This window comes from Xyrauchen texanus, chromosome 12 (genome assembly GCF_025860055.1).
Source record: "Xyrauchen texanus isolate HMW12.3.18 chromosome 12, RBS_HiC_50CHRs, whole genome shotgun sequence".
In the NCBI taxonomy this organism is placed as follows: Eukaryota; Metazoa; Chordata; class Actinopteri; order Cypriniformes; family Catostomidae; genus Xyrauchen; species Xyrauchen texanus.
Window position 1 is genome coordinate 31,393,091 of NC_068287.1, and position 22,159 is coordinate 31,415,249.

At 36.7% G+C, this 22,159-nt stretch overlaps 1 protein-coding gene across 3 annotated transcripts; it reads right to left on the reverse strand.

Annotated features, from left to right (window-relative positions):
- Positions 1 to 775: 775 nt before the first annotated feature.
- On the reverse strand, positions 776 to 21,725 carry LOC127652573 (calcium-regulated heat stable protein 1-like). 3 transcript variants are annotated; one of them, XM_052138780.1, is made up of 4 exons: positions 21,650 to 21,725; positions 4,075 to 4,314; positions 3,426 to 3,548; positions 776 to 1,961 (listed from the first exon to the last, which is right to left on the reverse strand). In XM_052138780.1, exons 2-4 carry the CDS (start codon positions 4,266 to 4,268, stop codon positions 1,799 to 1,801), a joined length of 480 nt encoding a protein of 159 aa, XP_051994740.1. In that variant the 5' UTR covers positions 4,269 to 4,314; positions 21,650 to 21,725; the 3' UTR covers positions 776 to 1,798. The 3 variants fall into 3 exon arrangements, with proteins under 3 accessions (XP_051994740.1, XP_051994741.1, XP_051994739.1); XM_052138781.1 differs by lacking the exon at positions 21,650 to 21,725 and adding an exon at positions 11,695 to 11,779; XM_052138779.1 differs by lacking the exon at positions 21,650 to 21,725 and adding an exon at positions 21,241 to 21,405 and having other exon boundaries at positions 780 to 1,961.
- Between the last annotated feature and the right edge of the window lie 434 nt (positions 21,726 to 22,159).

Below are 22,159 nucleotides of genomic sequence, written 5' to 3' on the forward strand. Positions count from 1 at the left end.
CAGATTAAAGTTTGTTATTGAAACTGATATTAAAGGGATAGTTCACCCAAAAATGAAAATCCCCAATTAATTTACTCCGTTATGTTGTTCTGAACCAGTATGACATTTTATATATATATATATAAAACAACAATGTATATTCTGGGCATTCTGAATGATGGCCTCAGTCACCATTTATTTTCAATAAAAATGAATGGTGACTGAGACTGACCATTCAGTCTTATTGAGTAAATTACAAATTTTCATTTTAGGGTGCACTTTCCCTTTAATGGCAGTTTAAATAAGGAACTTTAATTTATTCAATTTTCTCAGCTGTTATAAATGTGTGTGAAAACCCACCATCTCATCTACTGAGCATATTCTTATGTGATATTGCGTCCCATGTCAGAGTAATGTAGGAATGTGGTAAATGTATTGGATGCTTTTTAAATGTACAGGCTCCTTGGAGACCCGATATGTGAAAGCTGTCAGTATTTAATAGAGAAATGTGTATTATTCATAACTAACAATAATAAAAATGGCTAATGTTTGTTTTCACTGTTTATGTGTTGTAAAATTAGAACAATTATTGATGTAACTCGTTCTGCATAAACCTAAATATTGTTGGAAGTTATAAAATAAATATCTTCAAATAAATAAATCTTACATTTTGATTCATCTTTTTCTTGCCTGTCTTTGAATGAATGAAAAATTAAATCAAGTCATGCATAATGATCAAAATGATATATTTTCACAATATGTTGACAATACACAGAACTTTTCTCAGCAAATAAAAAATATGGGTTACACTTTACAATAAGGTTCCATTTGTTAACAAAATTAACAACATTAGTTAACATGAACTAACAATGAACAATACTTTTACAGCATTTATTAATGTTAGTTAATACAAATACAATTGTTCAATGTTAGTTCATTAACTACTGATAACTAATAAACTTTTGATATTAAAACTGTATTAGTATGTTTTAATTACCATTTAAGATTAATAAATGCTGTAAAAGTATTGTGCATTGTTAGTTCATGTTAACTAATGTTGTTAATAATGTTAACAAATTGAACCATATTGTAAAGTATAAGGAAAAGTGAACTATGGAAAAGTATGTATTTCAGCTATTTAGATGATTGGTTCAAGCTTTCTTTTAAGAGTGCGGTCAGTTTTCTTAAAGGGATAGTTCACCCAAAAATGTATGTTCTTTCATAATTTACTCACCCTGATATTATTCCAAACTCCAATGACTTCATTATTTACACAATTGTTTAGATTTTAGACAATGTCAGGGAAGGTAATTCACTTTCATAGCATGTTCTTTTTTTCCATACAATGAAAGTGAATGAGGCTGTCAGTCCCTAAAATCATCTTTTGTGTTCCACAGAAGACAGAAATTCAAGAACGTTTGAAACAACAGGGTGAGTAAATGATGACTACATTTTTATTTCTGGGTAAACTAACCCATTAAGCATATCCATATTCACCAGACAACTATCATTCAAAGATACTGAATTCACAGATGGTTAGTGTAAGCATGCTGTTCATGCCACATCATTAAAGCCAATAAGAGATCTTTTCAAAACAAAACACCCCCAGTCCCCTCCAAAACGGAAGAAAAATAACATAAGCATAAGACTTTTTCTTCTTAGGACTTGTGCTCCCACCTCAAACACTACCCTTAAATGCATTCATTCAGCCCTGTTCTCCTCCCCAAAACTCCAGAAAAGGAACAGAAACCCATTTCAAAATCAACATCACACACAGCCTGACAGTTCAGAGTGTGAATGCTATTGATATCACGGGTCCTCAGGATTCAACCACTGCTCCTGACCAGGTCTCATGCTTTGTGCCTGGTGCTAAATGAGTGATGGTCACTTCCACAGCCTGAATCTTTTCATGTTTGGGTGGAATAGAGCAGATTTTATAGCTGACTTCATCTCCTTCCATAGGCACATATTCACCTTCAATGCTGTAAAAAGAGAGATCAGTATCATCAGTAAGCTATTAAATGTCCTCACCCCAGTTTCTTTCTTCTACTCACGCTTCTGCACGACTCTAGCTATTGGAACTTAGTGTGATGCTATTTTAGTGGTGAAATCAGGTTAAAATATACTGAGGTAAAATGGGTCAAAACAACTAGAAACCTATGGAAGATATTTATGATTCATGTTTTATAAAACTGAATCTGGGCTGACTTTGTTAAAAAACCGTTTAAGGTTGTCAGCAGAATAAAATGTTTTGCTCAGAGGACTAGAAGTACCAGAGTAAAATAAACCGTTTCATAGACAGTGAGAGCACAGCTATATAAGAAATGGGTTGTCTGGGAAAATGGAAATTAAACAGAATTATTATACATAAGTTTTAAACATTATACGAACATGTTTGTCCATAGAATACCATAAATGAACAAACAGAATCAAATCATCCAGACAGCCACATAATAAGTTAATCTAAGAATTTAACCAATCTAGTACTGCAAAAGTGTGACGTTTCAATAACTTTTGCCCATCTGCCCATAAAATAATATAATGGGGTGTGTGTTTGAACAGCTAGCAGCTGCTTCACAGCCACCTGGCCAGCCTATAATATTTCCACTGCTCAAACACTGGTGTTGTGCTCTAAAGAAACCAGTCTAACACACTTATATCTATATAAGTGCTGCCCTGAACCCAAAACTTTCACACTCCACAAGTTTTATTCCCAGAACACCTCCGTCATGGTCAGTTCACATACATCTACAAGTAGACTAGGAACATACAGTATACATATGCTCTCTGGAAGAGGTGTTGTGAGACCAGATCTGTCTGGGTCCTAATGCCCCAGTAGAGTGACAGGGACACTATACTGTAAAAAAAAAAAAAAAGGTACCATCCTTCGGATGTGATGTTAAACCTATGTCCTGACTATCTGTGGTCAATAAAAATCCCAAGACACTTCTTGAAATGAGTAGGGGTGTAACCCTGGTGTCCTGGCCAAATTCCCCCAATTGGCCCTTATCAATCATGGCTTCCTAATAATCCCCATACCTGAATTGGCTCTATCACTCCACTTTCTCCTCTCCATCAATAGCTGGTTTGTGGTGTGTGTTCTGGTGCACTGTGGCTACAATCACACCATCCGGGTGTATGCTGCACACTGGTGGTGGTTGAGGAGAGTCCCCTGTTCACTGTGTAAAGCGCTTTGAGTGTAGTTTCAGAAAAGCGCTATATAAATGTAACATTCATTCACTCTCTTATTAAGGGCCCATAGAAGTAATATTAACATATGCTTCAAAAGCATCCATAGTCAGGGTGCTGTTGATGTTGTTGTTGTTGTTGTGATGATCATATATAGGGCACTGGGTTATTTTGAATTGTTGTGGAATGGGTGTTGGCTTTTATTTAAAAGGCGTAAAATCTTTTTTAAGGTTTAAGATGCCTTCTAGTTAACTCACTCAGATATGTGCACAAAGATGTCATTGCCTCCATCCGATGGTATAATAAAGCCATGGCCTTTGGACCTTGAAAAGCACTTGCAGACCCCAGTGAAAACCGGCCCTTCTGCTGCACGTGCTGCACTGAAGTGGTAGAATGAAAATAAATATATATTAAATATTCTATAATCCGTACATGGGTATATCTACTCTATAATGTCATGAAAACATGTCTAGGTCACCTTTTACCACAAAATGAAAAGAAAAAATATGAAAAAGAAATTATATTTTGCAACGAAGCCTGAAAGATTTTAGCTTTGCAATGTGACAATTTCATGACAATTATTATTTTGTAATATAGTAATTAGAATGAGAGGAAAATGCGCTTAATTGTCAAGAAAAAATTATCAAAAAGCTTTGTTTTCTTTTATATATGTATATGTATCTTTATATATGTATATGTATCTTTTTTTCTTTTGATATTACTATGAAAAGTAACACGGACACATTCTTGACATATTTTGTGAGATTCACCCATGTGTGAGAAATTGGTGGAAAGATATTTAAATGAACATACTGTTATTTTGCAGAAAAGCAACTAAATGAAGCAATGTAAATGAATAAGTGAGGACAGTGGACTGTTCTCTAGATGTTATGCTGCTGTACTCACGCGGAGCAGGTGCGGTTGCGGCGGGTGGGCAGAGGGCTGGGAATCAGGTAGCTCACTATCATTGGGGAGGGTGATAGGTCCCTGTGGCGACAGGTTTGCAGGCGCAGAGAGCAGGGGGACACCGGAGAGACAGGAGACATCGGGGACAGAGGAGGGGTAGTGGACTTCACAGGAGAGGATGCCTCTGAGGACATGTTGATGGTTATACTGCTTCTGTTATATCAGGAAACTCAAAGGACCCTTGGAAAAGAGAGATGGGCAGGACCTTTACTTTAGCACACTGAAACCTTCTCGTGCAGCTTGTACCTGTATTTTAATTTTTTTTGCCACAACTTTGGTGGTATGCTTGGGGTCATTGTCATTTGGAAGACCCATTTGCAACCAAGCTTTAACTTTCTGGCTGATGTCTTGAGATGTTGCTTCATTATATCCACATAATTTTCCTTCCTCATGATGCCATCTATATTGTGAAGTGCACCAGTCCCTCCAACTGCAAAACACCCCCACAACATGATGCTTTTTTTTCAATATTAACCTCTTCAACAAATTTTTCACACTCAAAATTAACCAATTATTTATAAATAATACTATATATGTTTACAATCTTATGATGAGAATAATATTTTTTCTTTTGTTTTTGTATCTTTGTAATTTTGGTTCTGTTCACTACATCTCCCTCCAAAAAAGTCGTAATTTTTCCATTAAATGGCAGCAAAAACAAAAACAAAATATTTGGAAAAATGTTTTTAAAAACTTTTTAAAAATGTAGCCCTTGCAGATGTGCTCATCCATAGACATTTAGTCTAATTTTCAGTTGATGCACCACCTCCCATTCTTTAATCGAAAATCTCAGACTCTGAGTGGACTAGAAGCTCAGTTAGAAACTAGATGTCATTAGAAGAGATCCTCTCCTTTGTGTTGATGTATAACGTATTATAGCCTTCAATAGTTATAATAGTATAATAGTGCCCCCACCTGATTTCTCCTATTTTTGTGTATTTTTCATATTAAATCATTTTAGACGTTCAAACGAGATATAACATAAAGGCAACCTGGGCAAACACAAAATACAGTTTTCAAATATTTATACAGTTGAAGTCAGAAGTTTAAATGTATTTGGCTAAGGTGTATGTAAACTCAGTTTTTCACAATTCCTGACATTTAATTGTAGAAAACATTCCCTGTCTTGGGTCAGTTAGGATTCACTACATTAAGAATGTGAAATGTCAGAATAATAGTAGAGAAAATTATTTATTTCAGCTTTCATTGCTTTCATCACATTCCCAGTTTACATAGAATACAATTTGTTAGTATTTGAAGCCTTGCCTTTAAATTGTTTAACTTTGGTCAAACTTTTTGGGTAGCCTTCCACAAGCTTCTCATAATAAGTTGTTGGAAATTTGGCCCATTCCTCCATACAGAACTGGAGTCAGGTGTGTGACTCCCACATGCTTTTTCAGTTCTGCCCACATTGAGTTTTGAGTTCAGGAGTTCGGATTGAGTTCAGGACTTTGTGATGGTCACTCCAATACCTTGACTTTGTTGTCCTTAAGCCATTTTGCCACAACTTTGGTGGTATGCTTGCGGTCATTGTCATTTGGAAGACCCATTTGCAACCAAGCTTTAACTTTCTGGCTGATGTCTTGAGATGTTGCTTCAATATATCCACATCATTTTCCTTCCTCGTGATGCCATCTACTTTGTGAAGTGCACCAGTTCCTCCAGCAGCAAAGCACCCCCACAACATGATGCTGTCACTTCCATGCTTCATGAGTGGGATGGTGTTCTTCAGTTTGCAAGCCTCATCGCTTTCTCCTCCAAGCATAATGGTTCATTATGGCCAAAAAGTTCCATATTTGTTTAATCAGACCAGAGGAAATTTCTTCAAAAAGTAAGGTCTTTGTCCCCATGTGCACTTGCAAACTGTAGTCTGGCTTTTTAATAGCGGTTTTGGAGCATTGGCTTCTTCCTTGCTGAGCAACCTTTCAGGTTATGTCGATATAGGACTTGTTTGACTGTGGATATAGATACTTGTCTACCTGTTTCCTCCAGCATCTTCACAATGTCATATGCTGTTGTTCTGGGATTGATTTGCTCTTTTCGCACCAAGCTACGTTCATCACTAGGAGACAGAATGTGTCTCCTTCCTGAGCGGTATGATGGCTGCGGGGTCCCAAGGTGTTTATACTTGTATACTATTGTTTGTACAGATGAACGTGGTACCTTCAGGCATTTGGAAATTGCTCCAAATGATGAACCAGATTTGTGGAGGTCTTGGCTGATTTCTTTTAATTTTCCCATGATGTCAAGCAAATAGGCACAGAGTTTGAAGGTAGGCCCTAAAATACATCCACAGATACACATCCAGTTCAGTACACCTCCTATCAGAAGCTAATCGGATAATTAACTAAAGGCTTGACATCATTTTCTGGAATTAAAGCTGCTTAAAAGGCACAATTAACTTGGTGTAACTTCTGGCCCACTGGAATTATGATAGTCAATTAAATGTGAAAAAATCTGTCTGTAAAGAATTGTTGGAAAAAATACTCATGTCATGCGCAAAGTAGAGGTCCTAAACGACTTGCCAAAATATAGTTTGATAATATGAAATCTGTGGAATGGTTAAAAAATGTGTTTTAATGACTTCAACCTAAGTGAATGTAAATTTCTGACTTCAACTGTATTTTTTTATTGAAGCAAAAAAGTTATCCAACTCCTATATCACCCATGCGAAATCCAACTGCTCCCTTAAAGTTTATAGCTGGTTGTGCCACCTTTAGCAGCAACAACTGCAACCAAATGCTTCTGATAACTGGAATTGGTGTGGTGGAATTGTGGCCCACTCTTCTTAGTTTCGTAGAACTGCTTTAGTTCAGCCACATTGGAGGGTATTCAAGCATGAACTGCCCATTTAAGATCCTGCCACAGCATCTCAATTGGTTTCAAGTCAGGACTTTGACTAGGCCACTCCAAAACTTTAATTTAGCTTCTTTTGGGGCATTTAGAGGTGGACTTACTCCTATGCTTTGGATCATTGTCTTGCTGCATAATCCAGTTTCGCTTGAGCTCCAACTCACAGACTGATGACTGGACATTCTCCATTAGAATTTTCTGGTAGAGAGCAGAATTCATGTTTCCCTCAATTATTGCATGACGCACTGGCCCTGAAGCAGCAAAGCCCCACACCATCACACTTCCACCACCATGCTTGACCGTAGATATGATGTTCTTTTGTGGAATTCTGTATTTGATTTATGCCAGATGTAACGGAACCACTGTCTTCCAAACAGATCTAATTTCAACTCATCAGTCCTCAGAACATTCTCCCAAAAGGTTTGTGGATCATCAAGGTGTGTTTTGGAAAAATTCAGATGAGCCATAATGTTCTTTTGGGTTAGCAGTGGTTTTCGCCTCGCCACTCTTCCATACTTTACAGACCATATTTAGTTCTGGACAGCTAACATATTATTCACACAAGCAAGCTCTCAGACAAGTAAAAAATGGTAAGGTTAAATGGTAAGGTTTTTAGCTATTTGGGTCTTACAGCAGCAGTCATTCGCACATTAAAGAGATTTTTGTATTTGATGTCTTACAGAAATTATATTTCACTTTGTAATTCTTTTGAACATTTTTCAAACTGGAACAAAATAAACTAATAAAAATAAATACAAATATTTATATTTCTACCACATGACCTCTAGGTGGCACTCATTTGCTTGGCAAATGCAGAAGCGATGGTCATCTATGACAAATTCTAATTCTAAGCTTTCAAACGACACTTCATATGCGTAGAGTTAAGTATACTGAGACTTGAACATTTTAAGCGTAAACTTTTTTCTCAACATAGTGCCCCCTTTTGGATCCATTGGCGGGTCCGCATAGTTTTTGTGCAAGTAAGAAATATTTACAGCCAGTGATTTCTCTCAATTCATTGTCAGGTGTATCAAAAAAAAAATTTGGGCCCTGTCTGTGACATTGTGTCACAGATTTCTTTTAAATAAAGAAAGAACAGGTAACTCAATATTGCTAGTTTACACAGCTGTGGCTTTAACACGGCCTACACTTGATGACTCGCAAACATTTGGTCTGCTATTGAAACATAAATGCCAGTATTTTGATTTTAACCTAAATATTATTCCATAGAATTCTGCATCCAAGCTCAATTCAAATGCAGGAAGTGTGCATAATTCATAGATATAGTTTAAGCATAGCCTATTATTCATCTACACAATTTCAAACAGGTCCAACAGAACTGTAAAGGCAACAGTGTTTTATGCCCTTTGACTTTGTCTATCAGGATCGCAGTGATAAGTACCAGAACCAAATCCCCACTGGTGGCCTCTGGCTGTAGCTCCTATTTCAAACTGTAATGTAATCTTTTCACTGTTGATCCTGAAGGCCACATTCAGCCATTGTTAGCTCTATATGACAAATCCCCCGTCTGGGAAGATATTACAAACCTGTTCCTCTGGAACAAAAAGTATTGGCTTCGGCCACTAGAGGTTTTAGCCTATTAGTAGTGCAGACTGAAACCCTGCTCAAAGCTGACGATCTTTTCTGAATGGGACACTCTCAGTTGTAGGATTCACAACAGCGCTCCGACTAATAGAGTGGTCCCCCACTATGAGCACTGGAGCGCTGCGTGTTTACACAGATAGGCCACAATGGGTCAAGCATCGCTTGTAATAATCACAGCATGAAATGGCACTGAATACATAATCACACCCTTCCCCCACTCTAATTTCTACTCATTTAGGCCATTACAACCCACAAGCAAACAGCTATGGATGTCAAAAGTACCAATTCTTTTATAGTCTATATTAAAAAGTTTTAAAAAAATTATACCACTCTGCCACTTTCTTTAATCATTAATCAAACAACAATATTGACAGGAAAATGACTGCTCTTGACTGAATAAATTTCACAGCTTTGATGAGCCTTTTACAATGAAATATGAACACAAAGACAAAAAAAAAAAGGCTAAACAACAAAAATATACTGTACAGCTAATTTTAATAACAGGCCTGCTTCTCAGTTGAACAGCATCGAATCAGTATTAATTATACAAAACAATTCTTGAAAAAAATACTACTACTTCTGGTTTCTGTCTGTTAAAATGTACTCTCACTGAGCACTTTATTAGTAACACATGTACACCTACTTATTCATGCGATTATCTAATCAGCAGCATTGCAATGCACAAAAGCATGCAGATACGGGTCAGGAGCTTCAGTTAATGTTCATATCAATCATCAAAATGGGGGAAAACTGTGATCTCTTGAATCTGACTGTGCTATGATTGTTGGTGTTAGATGAGCTGGTTTGAATATTTCTGCAACTGATGATCTCCTGGGATTTTCAAACACAACAGTCTCTAGAGTTTACTCATAATGGGGCCAAAAACAAAAAACATCAAGTGAGTGGCTGTTCCATGGACGGGAATGCCGGAGATTGGCCAGACTGGTTTGAGCTGACAAAAAGCCCAAAAAGGTTTTCAAGCGGGGGATCACCAAACTAGATTGTGCAGACTTAAAGCCCAGGGCACCCCCAGGCAGTCAAGGGCCCCTGGGCACTGGCCCCATTGGCTGGGTCGGTAATCCATCACTGTTCATGAGACCAGGCTGCACTATTCTATGCCAACCTGGCATCTTTTAGCAACAACACATATTAGCTACCGTATCTACTAGCAAATAGAGTGCAATAGTACAATTTTGGAAAATTTTAATGTAATACATTTTCGACATAGAGAAATAGGTATTTAACGATAACACATATGGTGGTGACAACTCCAAGATCTTAAAGGATTTAAAACTGACTGATTTTAAAAGTTTTTCTTTCTGGACAGATAAGATATTTTACTGGACCGATAGTAAGCCAGGTAGCTCTCTTATCACAGTAGTTCGTTAGATACTGTAAGCCACTTTAATTGGGCATTTTATTATGGATTGTGATACTGCAGTGCTTTCAATTTCATTTGAGGAAGAAAGGACAATGGGAAAACATTAACTTATGCTGGTAACAATCTCTAAACCGGTTACTACTTTGGTTTATTTGCCTGCTAGCCAAATTATAATAGTTTCCCTCATTTTTATCGGATATGACTATCGTTAAATGTCAGCAACCGTTATGTCTAATGTCATTGTTGCCTAACTTTTTAACGCTATTTATTTTAAAACAACTGTTTTCAATAAGTTAAAACAACATCGGAAATAAGCTACTTACCTGCTCATATGACATATTTTTGGATATCCGGCTTTCTCTTTTTTTTATTATTTATTGATATTTTGAGCGGAGTGGGGCGAGTTGTATTGTCTTTTGTGACATATTCTCTGATAAGATGATCACCTGTAACCATGGTTACTTCTCAACCCATCAGATTCCATCCAGAGGAGAAGCCCAACTCACGTAATTTCCAAAACAATGTTCCTCTACAAATACCCTGCATTTTTATGCTTTGACCGCTAGAGGGCCAAAAGTTACATAGTGTAGCTTTAAAACTTGCTCATTTTAAAGTGAAATTGGTTTCATAAAAACTTGTGTGACAAGTACTTTAAGCTCTTAAATCTTACCAAGCACAGTGTTGCAAGCTTTATCTTTTTAATCTGCTCTCGTAATGTTTTTAAATCCCTATAGATTTTTATTTTTATTTTAAATCCATATGGAAACATTAATGTGAAAAATACGCTCTTTCTCTATTCCAAAGAGGTCCAGTAACTAGATGCACATTTTAAAACAGGTCACATCTCCTCATTATTAGCCAAAAGTCAACAGAGGGAGGAAAGACATAATCCCAGGATGGGCAAACAAACCTCTACACTAAGGTCAGCAATGGAATGTGCCTGAATTTTCCATCAGCTCCACCTCTAACCATAGTTTGACAACTCTGCCACCGACCACAATAGAAGCACTAAGCCACACTGTGAGCAGAGGTCCTAAACTAAAAAAAGGGTATGCCACGCAAGTATGCAATGCAAAACTATAGAGCAGTACTTACATTTACAACATGTGATTAAAATTTACTCAAGTCTTAACGGTTGCAGATCAAGAATTTGTACTACACACAAGCACAGTATGCCCATACATAAAGGGAAAAACACACATAGGTCGGTACGATCCTATAACAGATTAATCCTGTTGCATTTAATTTTTTTACAACCATAAAACAATACTAGTAAAATCCAGTTTAACAAGGTATTCGTGGGCTTAAACAAAATCACAAAATTATAAACAATTCACAAGATAATGCTACTTCTGCATGTTAATGTTCCATAAAAAGCAAGTCAAGTGTTTAAAAAGCATACTTTTTTACCCAGTGTACAAATTGTACAAAGTAGAAGACATATACTATACAAAGCTCCCTAAAAATGTAAACAAAAGCTTGCTCTACAGAGACAGAACCTCTATTTACTGCGTATGAGATGCTTCAAAAATGTCCCCAACAGACTTCATGGGTGGGATAAACAACATACACTGGCAGATTAGAGCTGAACGTCAACAACTCGCAGCGATGCATGATATGGTACTGGTGATTTACTAATCTGCACCTGATCTAGCAACTGTAATAACAAGCAGCTCTGATATCAATAGCATCTCTGCTCTTGAGGTGGATGGACTACTCACCAGCTACAGTGTGCTTGGGTATATACACCAACCACTTCTCTCTTCTTTACTCCACCTGGAGCCTGCGTTGATGGGCAGGACTTCCCAGAGGGCCTTAGAGGAAGGTTGCAGAGGAACGAGAAGGTGGCAGTGATGGAGTGATAAAAGGAACCAAAACATTATTCGTGTTATTGGTGAGCTGCCAGACTATAGAACAGCTGTGGATACAGCATGCCCTAGAGGGGGACAGTCTATAAAACATGGCTGATGTACACAGCAACTGAAGACATGACAAGAATAGGGGTGGGGAATGTTGTGTGGGAGATAATTTGCCTTTTGTTTGCACTTAAGGTCTAAGTGCCACCTGAAGAGGCCCTGTTTCAAAAGAACACAGGACGTGAGTAATACAGCAAGACTAAAACTTACAATCATTCTTTTATTACCCATCAACAATCTAATGAATGCACATTTCCAACAACAAAATTGGAGTAAAGCCTGGTGCAAACTGTATGATTTTGGCCAAGATGTTATGATCGGAGACAAATTTTGGAAATTGTAAGAGATTGCTTTTGTTGTAGGGCTAAAATAGGGCATTTAACATCACCTGTTAAGATGATGAGATGAGTCTTTGGGTGCTTTCACACTTGCACTTTTGGTGTGCAGCTGGGTTCAAATGATGTCAAAGTTCGGTTTGTTTGGATGATGTGAACGCTTGAAAAGTTGGTCTGGGGTCTGGGTGAACTCTGGTGCGGTTCACTGAATGCAATCGTACCAATTTGTGTCTTTGCAGGCGCCCAATCGTAATTATTATGGCATATCTCATACGTGCTTGTGTCCAAATAATTCAGCTTCGGAGAGCAGCTCACATTCTACACATCTCTTGCCACACATCCACGGGCTCACGGTAGACAAACGCTAACATCCATCACAACACTGCACATTCAATCCAAATGTGGCAGACAAATAAGTGTCATTCTGTGCATGTAAAGTTTTGGTGATACATCCAAAATATGGATAATTTAATAACACAACAAAGCTGATGTCTTCTTGAGTTGTTACCTAGTTACAGTGGTAAATAGGTGCCGCTTGTACTCATGTTGATGGGTAGAGGTCGGCCGATTTTTGCATTTTTTAACATAATCGGCATCGTCCAATATCCAAGTATATCAAGCCGATTATTAGGCAGGAGCATCTGTGGGCAGCCTAGTGTTGTTGTGGAACACGTGTTGGAACACGTGCCCCTAGAGTTATTTTCCAGCAGAGTGAGCAGACCTCATCCAGTGCCTAAGGAAGGAGCTAAGTTCCTTGGAGAAAACGGTAAGGATTAAATTTGTATAACTCCTTTATATTTAATTAAAAACTTTTGATATGTTACTGCCAACTTCAAGAAAAAACGCGACAAACGCGATTCGGCTACTTTGGATATTGATAGCGTAGTTGAAGTTGCATTATCACAGCAGAAGGGTTGCTATCATGTCACAATAAGTACAGACAGTGAATCTGAGACTTTTATTTGTTCTGTTTGTGTGTCTTATATTTGAGAGGGTTGTCACTCAATGCAGAGAAATAAGTAATAAAGATACCAACGCACTATAGTCTAGTGAAGGACTGGCTTTGGTAAGCTCGGACGTTATCGGTTCTGCTGTTGGTACTGGAGAAATTAAGAAAATAAATTTATTATTACTATAAAGAGAAAGTTATTTTATCTCGCCAGCCATTTCTATGTATAATAATATGAAACCATTTATCTGTGATGCAATTTAGCTATTCACAGTCAGAGAGAGAGAGAGAGAGAGAGAGAGATCTCCCGCGGTGCTACAGCGAGCACAACACGAGCCCTGCTTAATGAGTGACAACAGAGGACAGAACTAAACATTCAAACGTAGCCTGGTTTAGATCTGTGATATTAGTCTGATTTTATTTTAGATTTCGCCTTCCAAAGATTATAAAAAGAATATTTATACATGAGCCGCATTCTGTCTAGAACAACTTCCTTCCCTTCACAGCGGTGCACTGACATTTCTCCCTAAAACTCAAACTTAACGTCAGAATCAGCACGATCGGTGATTGTTGTAAAATGCAGTCTAGCTACTGTTGCTAAATTACGGGACGCGTTTAATAATAAAAAGAGCGCAAGAGATACCGTTCCCAAGGCGGCGCGCGCTCCGAAACAGACCGCAACGAGACAAGCAAAGTATAGGCTACTTTGGGTTTCATGTGCGCGTCTAAACGATCAACTATACACAAAAATATGTCAAAACGACCGGCTTGGAGATTCACTTAAACACAGTTTATGTCTTAAATGGACGTAGTTATGGAAATAGTTGGGAGAAAATATGGCGCATCAGGAGCCTATTAGATCTGAACTCGGTCTTAAAGAGGAAGCAGTCTAATCAACATGCTGAAGATTGAGCCATTACTGCAACTCAAACAACAAAAGGCAAAGAGAAAATCACTTCAGCTCTTGAATGAATAACTTCTGCATTAATAAGCATTAATCTATCTATGATAAACTATGCAGTGTTATTTTACAATTGATTACTTTATTAGATTTCTTTTTAGACCACACCTGAACAGTAATGTTAGTAGACCTTCCTGAAATTGAACAAAAGCTTTATTATATATTATAACTGAAACTTTTTTTATGGAAGAATGTGTAAAAAAGTATTCCTTTTAAAAATAAATAGAATAAATAAGAAAGCTTACAGAATTATAATAAACAGAATCATAAACATGATCAAAAAAATTGCATGTAACTATAACATGTTATATAACTAAAGCATGTTACTTTACATGTTAGCATAGCATGTTAAATTAACTACAAAATGAAAAATAACATCAGCTGTGTGAGCTTTGAAAGTAATGTCCTTTGATTATTAATAATTAACACATACTGTAGGTGCGTGACAGAATGCTCCTGTCTGTACCTTTAACTCAGGACCAGATTTTACATTGGAAATGAAGTGCCGACCCATCAAAGTAAAAACGTATTTAATGTATCCTGGGTCGCATTTCCTTTTAGTTTTGTTCATGGTTTTTAAGTACAAGGACATGCATTAAGTGACATTATTTGTGTTGTTGACGTCAACAACCATTTGTTTCCCTCAACACCATAGATAAGCAAATGTATATGTCTGAAAACCATCAATTTTCATACCGTGGAATACCGCGAAACTGGTATACCGCTGCAACCCTAGGTAGCACTGGCTGTAATAAAATGCTTTTTCAAACAATTTCAAAAATTATATTTAAAAATTTTGATAAAAGTCTGATATTTCGGAAAAGACATGTAAACTACCTCGAGGCCGCTGCCATTTTGGTTCATTTTACATGGCAATGTGGTCAAGTCAGATCTTTCATAGAATTCCTAGAAATCTAGTAACTAGAGTAATTCTGACATGGCGTTAATGCATAATTAGCCTCTGATGAATTTCTGACAGGGTCTAAAATTTTGGGTTACAGCCCTGCTGTGTGACAATGTGGTAACATTTCAATTTCATGTAAATAAAGAAGTCAGAACTAGACATAAGTGACCATCCAATCAACACAGTAATTCGTGACCTGTATGAAATATGTTGCAGTCTGCCTTGGCTTTTACACAAGATCTCACCGGGGTCATATCAAACACTCTGACAAGCAACAATCATATAGGATAAGGGAAAACATTGTGTACACCAGACACAATTCACAAAACCACACCACCATAACTGAATAAATAGGATAATCATTGTCACATCAGCACAGTGAAACCCATCTTGCCCACCTTAGCTACCTTTGTTCAGTAACATGCTTACACTTGCACGTGTATTCCCTGATGGGAACATGCTGAATGGATTTAAAATGATGACTGATGAATATAATAGTGCACACTCGGCACAGCCTGCAGCAACAGCTAGAAGGGGAATAATGCAGCCAGTAACAAAACCTATACAAGGTCCAGACACCTACTTTGGTGCATTTGGTCAAGTGTTCCAAGTACACACAACTTTCTCCATTTGGATTTATGACTTAAATGGATAGTTCAACCAATAATTACAATTCTGTCATCACTCACCCTCAAGTCGTTTCAAACCCTTTTGACTTTCTTTCCTCCATAGAACACAAAATGAAACATAAGGCAGTTTGTTAGTCTCATTTACCATTTACTTTATTACACCTTTTTTACCACACAATGACGTTGTCTTTTGTGTTCCACAGAACAACAGTTTTGGTTTATTCCATTAAAGGGTATTTTACAGTTAAAAATAAATTCAAAACTCACCTACCCCACATCAACATTGCAAAACCACAGGCTTCCTGAATAAATGCCACTACTAAAACTGTTTACAATATTCAAGCCAAACCACAAACGTTACACAAACGTGATACATGTTTAAATTTTTTTTTTGATTGTTCAAAAACGCGCAATACATCAGAACATGGATTGAAAGCTGTGCTTTATAGAATTAAGAAGGGTGGAGAATTAAGAATGGTGCAGAATATGTTTGAAATTTCAAAGTATTACTGGAATAGTTATATTAAATTTTCCACATGGCCTTGAGACAAAGAAAGGGTTGAAGGAAAAATGGGGAGGCAGTGACCTTCTGTTCAAAGGATCAAACCAGGAAACAGCTAATCAATACTTCTATGTGAACTCCCTTCTCTGAGGAACATGACAAATTATTATTTTAAAAAAAATCAGCAGCATAATTTTTGCATTCCTCACAATATTATGAGAGTTCAACCTTAAACCATTGATAGAAACCACTGCAATGTTATGTAGTGGTTCTAATCACCCATAGTGCAATAATGTAAATACATATCTCATGTACATATGTAAATTCACTAATATTTAATTAACATTTAACCACTTGCACATGTACATACGCCATTTTATGTCATATATCCTTTTTTATGTCTATTTATACTCTTACCTTGTCCGGGAGACCTCTGATGGGGTGTATTTAGAAGCAGGCTAAATACATACAAACTGTGCAGATGTGATTTCATGTGCTGAGTGACGTTATTTTTCCCCACAGTGTCCGATATTAACATCAGTTTTAAAGGTGTGGCCATTGTCGATATAGGTTTGAGATCCCATCTACCAGTGATGCTTGATTCAACTTCCCGCGTCTACTACCTGCGCAGATATTAACAGCGCAACTGGGTTGTAGGTTGCCAGATTGAGGTCAAAAATGGATTGAAATTTGTATGATGTGTCGATTGTGTGAGACGGGTACGTTTCATACAAGATCTGGCAACTGGACAACCTTGGAATAATATATTGATGTGATTATTCATATAACAAGGTTTGGGCCATACAAATTACGGGAGTTTCCCGGGAGCAATAACAAAATGGGAGGGGGCGGGAGATGGGTGTGAAATATGGGAGACTCCTGGGAAAAACGCAAGTGTTGACTGGTATGCCTTGTGCACATGCTTGTTTTTCCCATCACCAAAAACAAATTCCTTGTGTATGTGAGCACACTTGGCAATAAAGCTCATTCTGATTAAAGAGATTCAGCGTAACCTTATAAAGTTATCCTTGTATATGTTATTTGGTGTGGCATTGTAAGGAATGGTATTTCAAGGCTAACCATTTGGTAGTTTCTGCTATAAGCAAGCTCAAGCACTAAACAGCTACTTGTGCACGGTTTCCATTCATTCATATCTCAGACTGAAAAAAGCTCTTCAAATGGCTGTGAAAAGATGTAAAAAGTTTGGGGGTAGTGGGAAGAGGGAGAGGACTCTCACTCATGATAGAGATGTCTGAACAGCTAAATTAAAACAAAATTAAAAATAAATGTAGGGGAACTTTGCTGTATATCAATCATGGGACAAATGTACGAACATATAGAGAGTGAAGATGATAGAATGACTTATCCCTCTTATTCTAAAGAAGAAATCCCATTCAGTAAGGCACATAAAAGTAAACTGTTCACAAAACATTAAACTACAAACTGTTTCAAAAGCACAGCCACAATACTCAAACATAATACTTGTTAACATTATTCTAGTGAGATGAAAGTCACTTACTAACCTTATCTGTGTAAAGTTATCAATTATTTCAACATCGTTGTCTTGATAACAGAGCACCGATAAACCCTGTAGGCCTAAATCCCAGTAACTTTCACAGGATGTAAAGAAAACCAAAGAGAGAGTTGACATGAATTTCAACTACAAACATGAGCTTCATGTATGAATATTAATTTGCCCATTTTCTAGAGTCGTTACGGTAGTTATTCAGACTCATTGCACAGTGAACAGGAAGAGGATATAGAGGCGGGTTGACGTCCCATATCGCAAATCCAGTGGTGCCGGAAGAGTCTTGGTCGATGAGGTTTTGATTAGTCGGTTGGTTGCAAAAAAAAAAAAAACCTCCACAGGAAACTGACAAACACCTGTATTACAGCTGGTTGGACGCTAGGTTGTATGGTAATTTTGGTTAAGCAGGGTTAAGTACACAATAAAAAATAACACATTGATTTAAAACTTTTTTTAACTAAAAAAATTAAGTGCAATTAAAATGTGTGTAGTTCAAATTTTTGAATAGTGTCAATATCTCTCTGGCAAAGAACCTACTTCATCTGTGCATTCTCTACCAGTCTGGTTTTTCATTGTCTGGAAAATCACTAAAGCAAGAATATTCACAGATCCAGCCGATGTAATTGGATATTGTGATTTATATATATAATCACAATATCCAATTACATCGGCTGGATCTGTGAATATTCTTGCTTTAGTGATTTTACATTGAATATTAAATGAATTTATTAAAAAACGAAAAGCTTAAATCAAAAACATTTCTGAATTCAAATTGCACTCCAAACGAAACAAAAAAGCAATTAAAATGATGAAGTGATCAATAATATATATAAATAATCACCTTTCCATTTATTGTCAGGCTAAAAAAAGAATCAGGTACTAGGTACTATCCACAGTGGAAAACCCCCAAAAAGCGAGCAGAGTCGAGCTGTACCGTGCAGTGTTCTTATGAATGTGGAGAAAACCACAGAATTGAACGACATTTTAGTGTACTCTACTACCAATCACAACTCAGAGTTTACGCATATACCTCAAATTTGATGATGTTGCCTTATGTTTAGTTTTAAATCAGAAGAATGAAATGGCAAAAAAACAAAAAACAAAATAACAACCACTTTACCCTTAACAATAAAAATAATGAGCTATCATTTTTTTCAACTATGCGTAATCTGAACAAAAAAATTGTGGGTGGTTTTATGACCTTTTAAAGCCAGACTGCCTTACAACTCGCATGCATTTACATCTCAATGCTATTCTCTGAAAGATCAAAAACCTCAAGTAGCTTTCTCTAAAAATAATTACCATATTTTGTCATTTCATTATCTTAGCGACAGTGAGCTTTGTAGTTTTTGATTACTCTTTTATAAATTAACCCCTGTATTCTGTTCATATTGGAGTAACAACAACACTCGTACTGTTCCTGGAAAAGAAATCCAGAACAGTCTTCATGTAACCTGTATTTTCCAAAATACGTGATAACACATTTGACACATTTTGTTTGTCACACCTCTAAACTAATCACTGACCATGATTTTACAAAGAGAAGACTTAAAAAGAAATACTTGAAATACTTTAAAGTGTGTGTGGGTGGTTGTAGGTGTGGGTGTGTTATCCACTGTGGCAGTGTTATAGTCACACCAATTAATTTATGAATGTTTACATTCTGCATTGTATCTCTATGCTCTGATTTCAGCCACTGATTTCCCCATTGATTTCCCTCAATGGTCTGACAAATTTGTCTGGGTACAGTGTGTGTGACTTTTTTTTAAAACTACCTTTACTTGATGGAATCATTTCAGGATTTTTGGGTAGATTTAGATCAATTAATTTGCAAAGTCACAGAGAATAATATGTGTATATTTTAGACATTTCTTTTGCAAGTAGAATAGAAGAACAGGGAGCCTTGCAACAGATGGCATGGTCCCCACAGAGCCTTGTCTTTATTTTTAAAGACATCCTCACTATGCAACATTTTTCACAAGTGCCTAAAACTTTTGCACAGTACTGTATATAAGGGATCAAATCAGACAAACATGTCTAAGAACATAAGGGTTAATGCTACCAATGACAACGCTGCACAATGAAATAAGCCCTTGTGGCTACAAAGACAGAAAACCCTGTTACAAAAGTATCTGTCTGGTTAACCTTTTACCTTGTAATTGTCTAGTGAGGAAACAGAGCACACTGCAAACAGTGTATTTCTTTACTTCTAGCCACTATTACAAATTCAGTTCACCATGAGCTCTCATCATTATTAATGTACAACTAGAGAACAATCCATTACTCAAACAATCATACCTAAAAGCAAGTCCTGTTTACAACACAATATGGCCTACCTCCTTTGCCTAACATCGGTGTTGAAGAAATGGTTTATGCAGAAATGCTTAAGTAAAAAAACAATGTGGCCTTGAGGTGAAGACACAAAAGCCATTTATTGAGACAGCAAATAAACACTGCTGTAGAAGCACCAGATTATGAAGCAATCATTCCTCTTTTTTTCAAGCCAATGCAACAAATTAATATACAATTCATTTATATGTGAACAAAATTCATATGTACAGTAAAGAAGCCCCCACAAAACTCAAAAGCACAAAGTCTGTGTGGCACCACGTTTACTGTTGTTCACAGTGATTCTGTAGGCTGTGTGCATTTGGTGTTGGAAAATTGTGGACAGTAGCCAGGAAATGGTAACATCCTATATGCAATCAGCCTTTTCCCTGTCCTTGTAGTTTATCATTACTCATTCATTTCCAGCCACTAATTATGAATAAACAATGCTATGAAAAATGACAGATCACTGTAATTAGGTTATTTTCAGCAATGTATCGTGCAAACAGCTAAATTGTGTGCAACTTATGCAGCTTAACTGTTATAAGCGACTTTAGTCATCACTCCAACTCGAACACTTCATTTGGAGCTTTATATCCAAAACAAAGAACACAAAGTTACATTATGGATTTTCTTCGTAAAGAAAAACAGAAAATCTGATCACATCTGTTGTCATCTGATGTTAACAAGACTTAAACAACACTGAGTAAACAATGTGAGAGTCAGCAACAGACTTTCATTGCAAATTAATCAGGATTATATTCCCACTCTTCTACCAAAACACCTTCGTTACACGTTATAACAAAGGTTTTCCTGTTTATTTCCTAGAATTGTGGCAATTGGTATTGTGATACTTTGATGCGTTTTGACCCCTCCCTATACCAGCTCAACTTACATTTTATAAATATTTCGTATATGAAACATCCCCATATGTTCATTTTTGAAACCTTTCTTTAAAATGTTTATGCGCAGAGACGTTTCCTGCCTACGATCGATCAAAGATGCAACAGATTAACACTGTAAAAAAAAGATAAATCTACTACTGAAATCCGTTTACACTGAATTCCAGATAATCCGAATTCAATTCTTCGATCTGTTGAATAGTAACACGAGCACGCTAATTTCGCGTTCCTTTCACTTTAATAATAAAATAATTTTTTAAAAAAACACGGTTTAAGAGTACCCTTTCAAAATCAATAAAAAAACTTCACTTACCGTTTGTAAATGTTGCAGTTACGAACGGACAAAGAAACGTAGATACAAAGAACTATTGTTTTGCGACAGAGAACATTCAAATGCAGTTACAGTGTCAGAGAAGTTGTTCGGCGTTTGCTGTTCTTGTCTCAGTCTGTGAATTTAGGGATGGGCGGATCGATACTAAAGTATCAATACTTCCGATACTGATGTGGCATCAAGAATATCGATCCTCACATAAAAATATAGATTCTTAAGTTGTTGTTTTTTTAACTACTGATCTTATTATTTAGATAACATGAATATTAATGGATCTCATAAGCTTCGAAGTGGAAACAAATAATTATATGAGCGAATAGTTGGAACTATTTTTTCTTCCGCCCATCTTGACGCGTAGAAACGCGAAAATACACCAGAAGACAGCACTCACCCTTTCAGTCACAGTGCTCGTTCAAAGGGGGTTCAGTGCTTTCCTGAGGTAATGACAGAAAAACAGTATCTGGAGTTATTCACACCAAGTGATGACATACCTAGACGTGACATGTATAATAATGGGCCTGTGTGACCATTTTTACAAGCTTATTTAATTTCAGAGTTGTTAAAACATTGTTAAATGATCTGTGTAATAAATGATACACATATTAAAACTTACCATTGATTTGCTGTTGTAATGTATTAACCATGACTGTAGTAATGAATGTAGTAGCCATGTTTTTTCTCTCTTTGGCAGAAAGCAAGGTTTTGATACAATTAACCATGGTTTACTACAGCATTACTGTAGTATCCATATGGTAACTTGTTTTCAGTAATAGTAACCATATTATAATATCTATGATTAATTCTGAGATTTTATATGTCGCTTAAACTAACTATTTTTAAAGTGTAAACAAAGCAGCCTAATCATTTTCTGCATAAAAGTTATTGGATTGAAAAGAAAAGA

Bases quoted from the DNA above. Each gene is read 5' to 3' on its own strand.
- LOC127652573 (XM_052138780.1), bottom strand. From the start codon at position 4,268: ATGTCCTCAGAGGCATCCTCTCCTGTGAAGTCCACTACCCCTCCTCTG. The intron at 3,549-4,074 runs GTGAGTACAGCA...CTACCACTTCAG, and splicing joins CGCAACCGCACCTGCTCCGC to TGCAGCACGTGCAGCAGAAG. The intron at 1,962-3,425 runs GTGAGTTAACTA...CTCTTTTTACAG, and splicing joins ATCTTTGTGCACATATCTGA to CATTGAAGGTGAATATGTGC.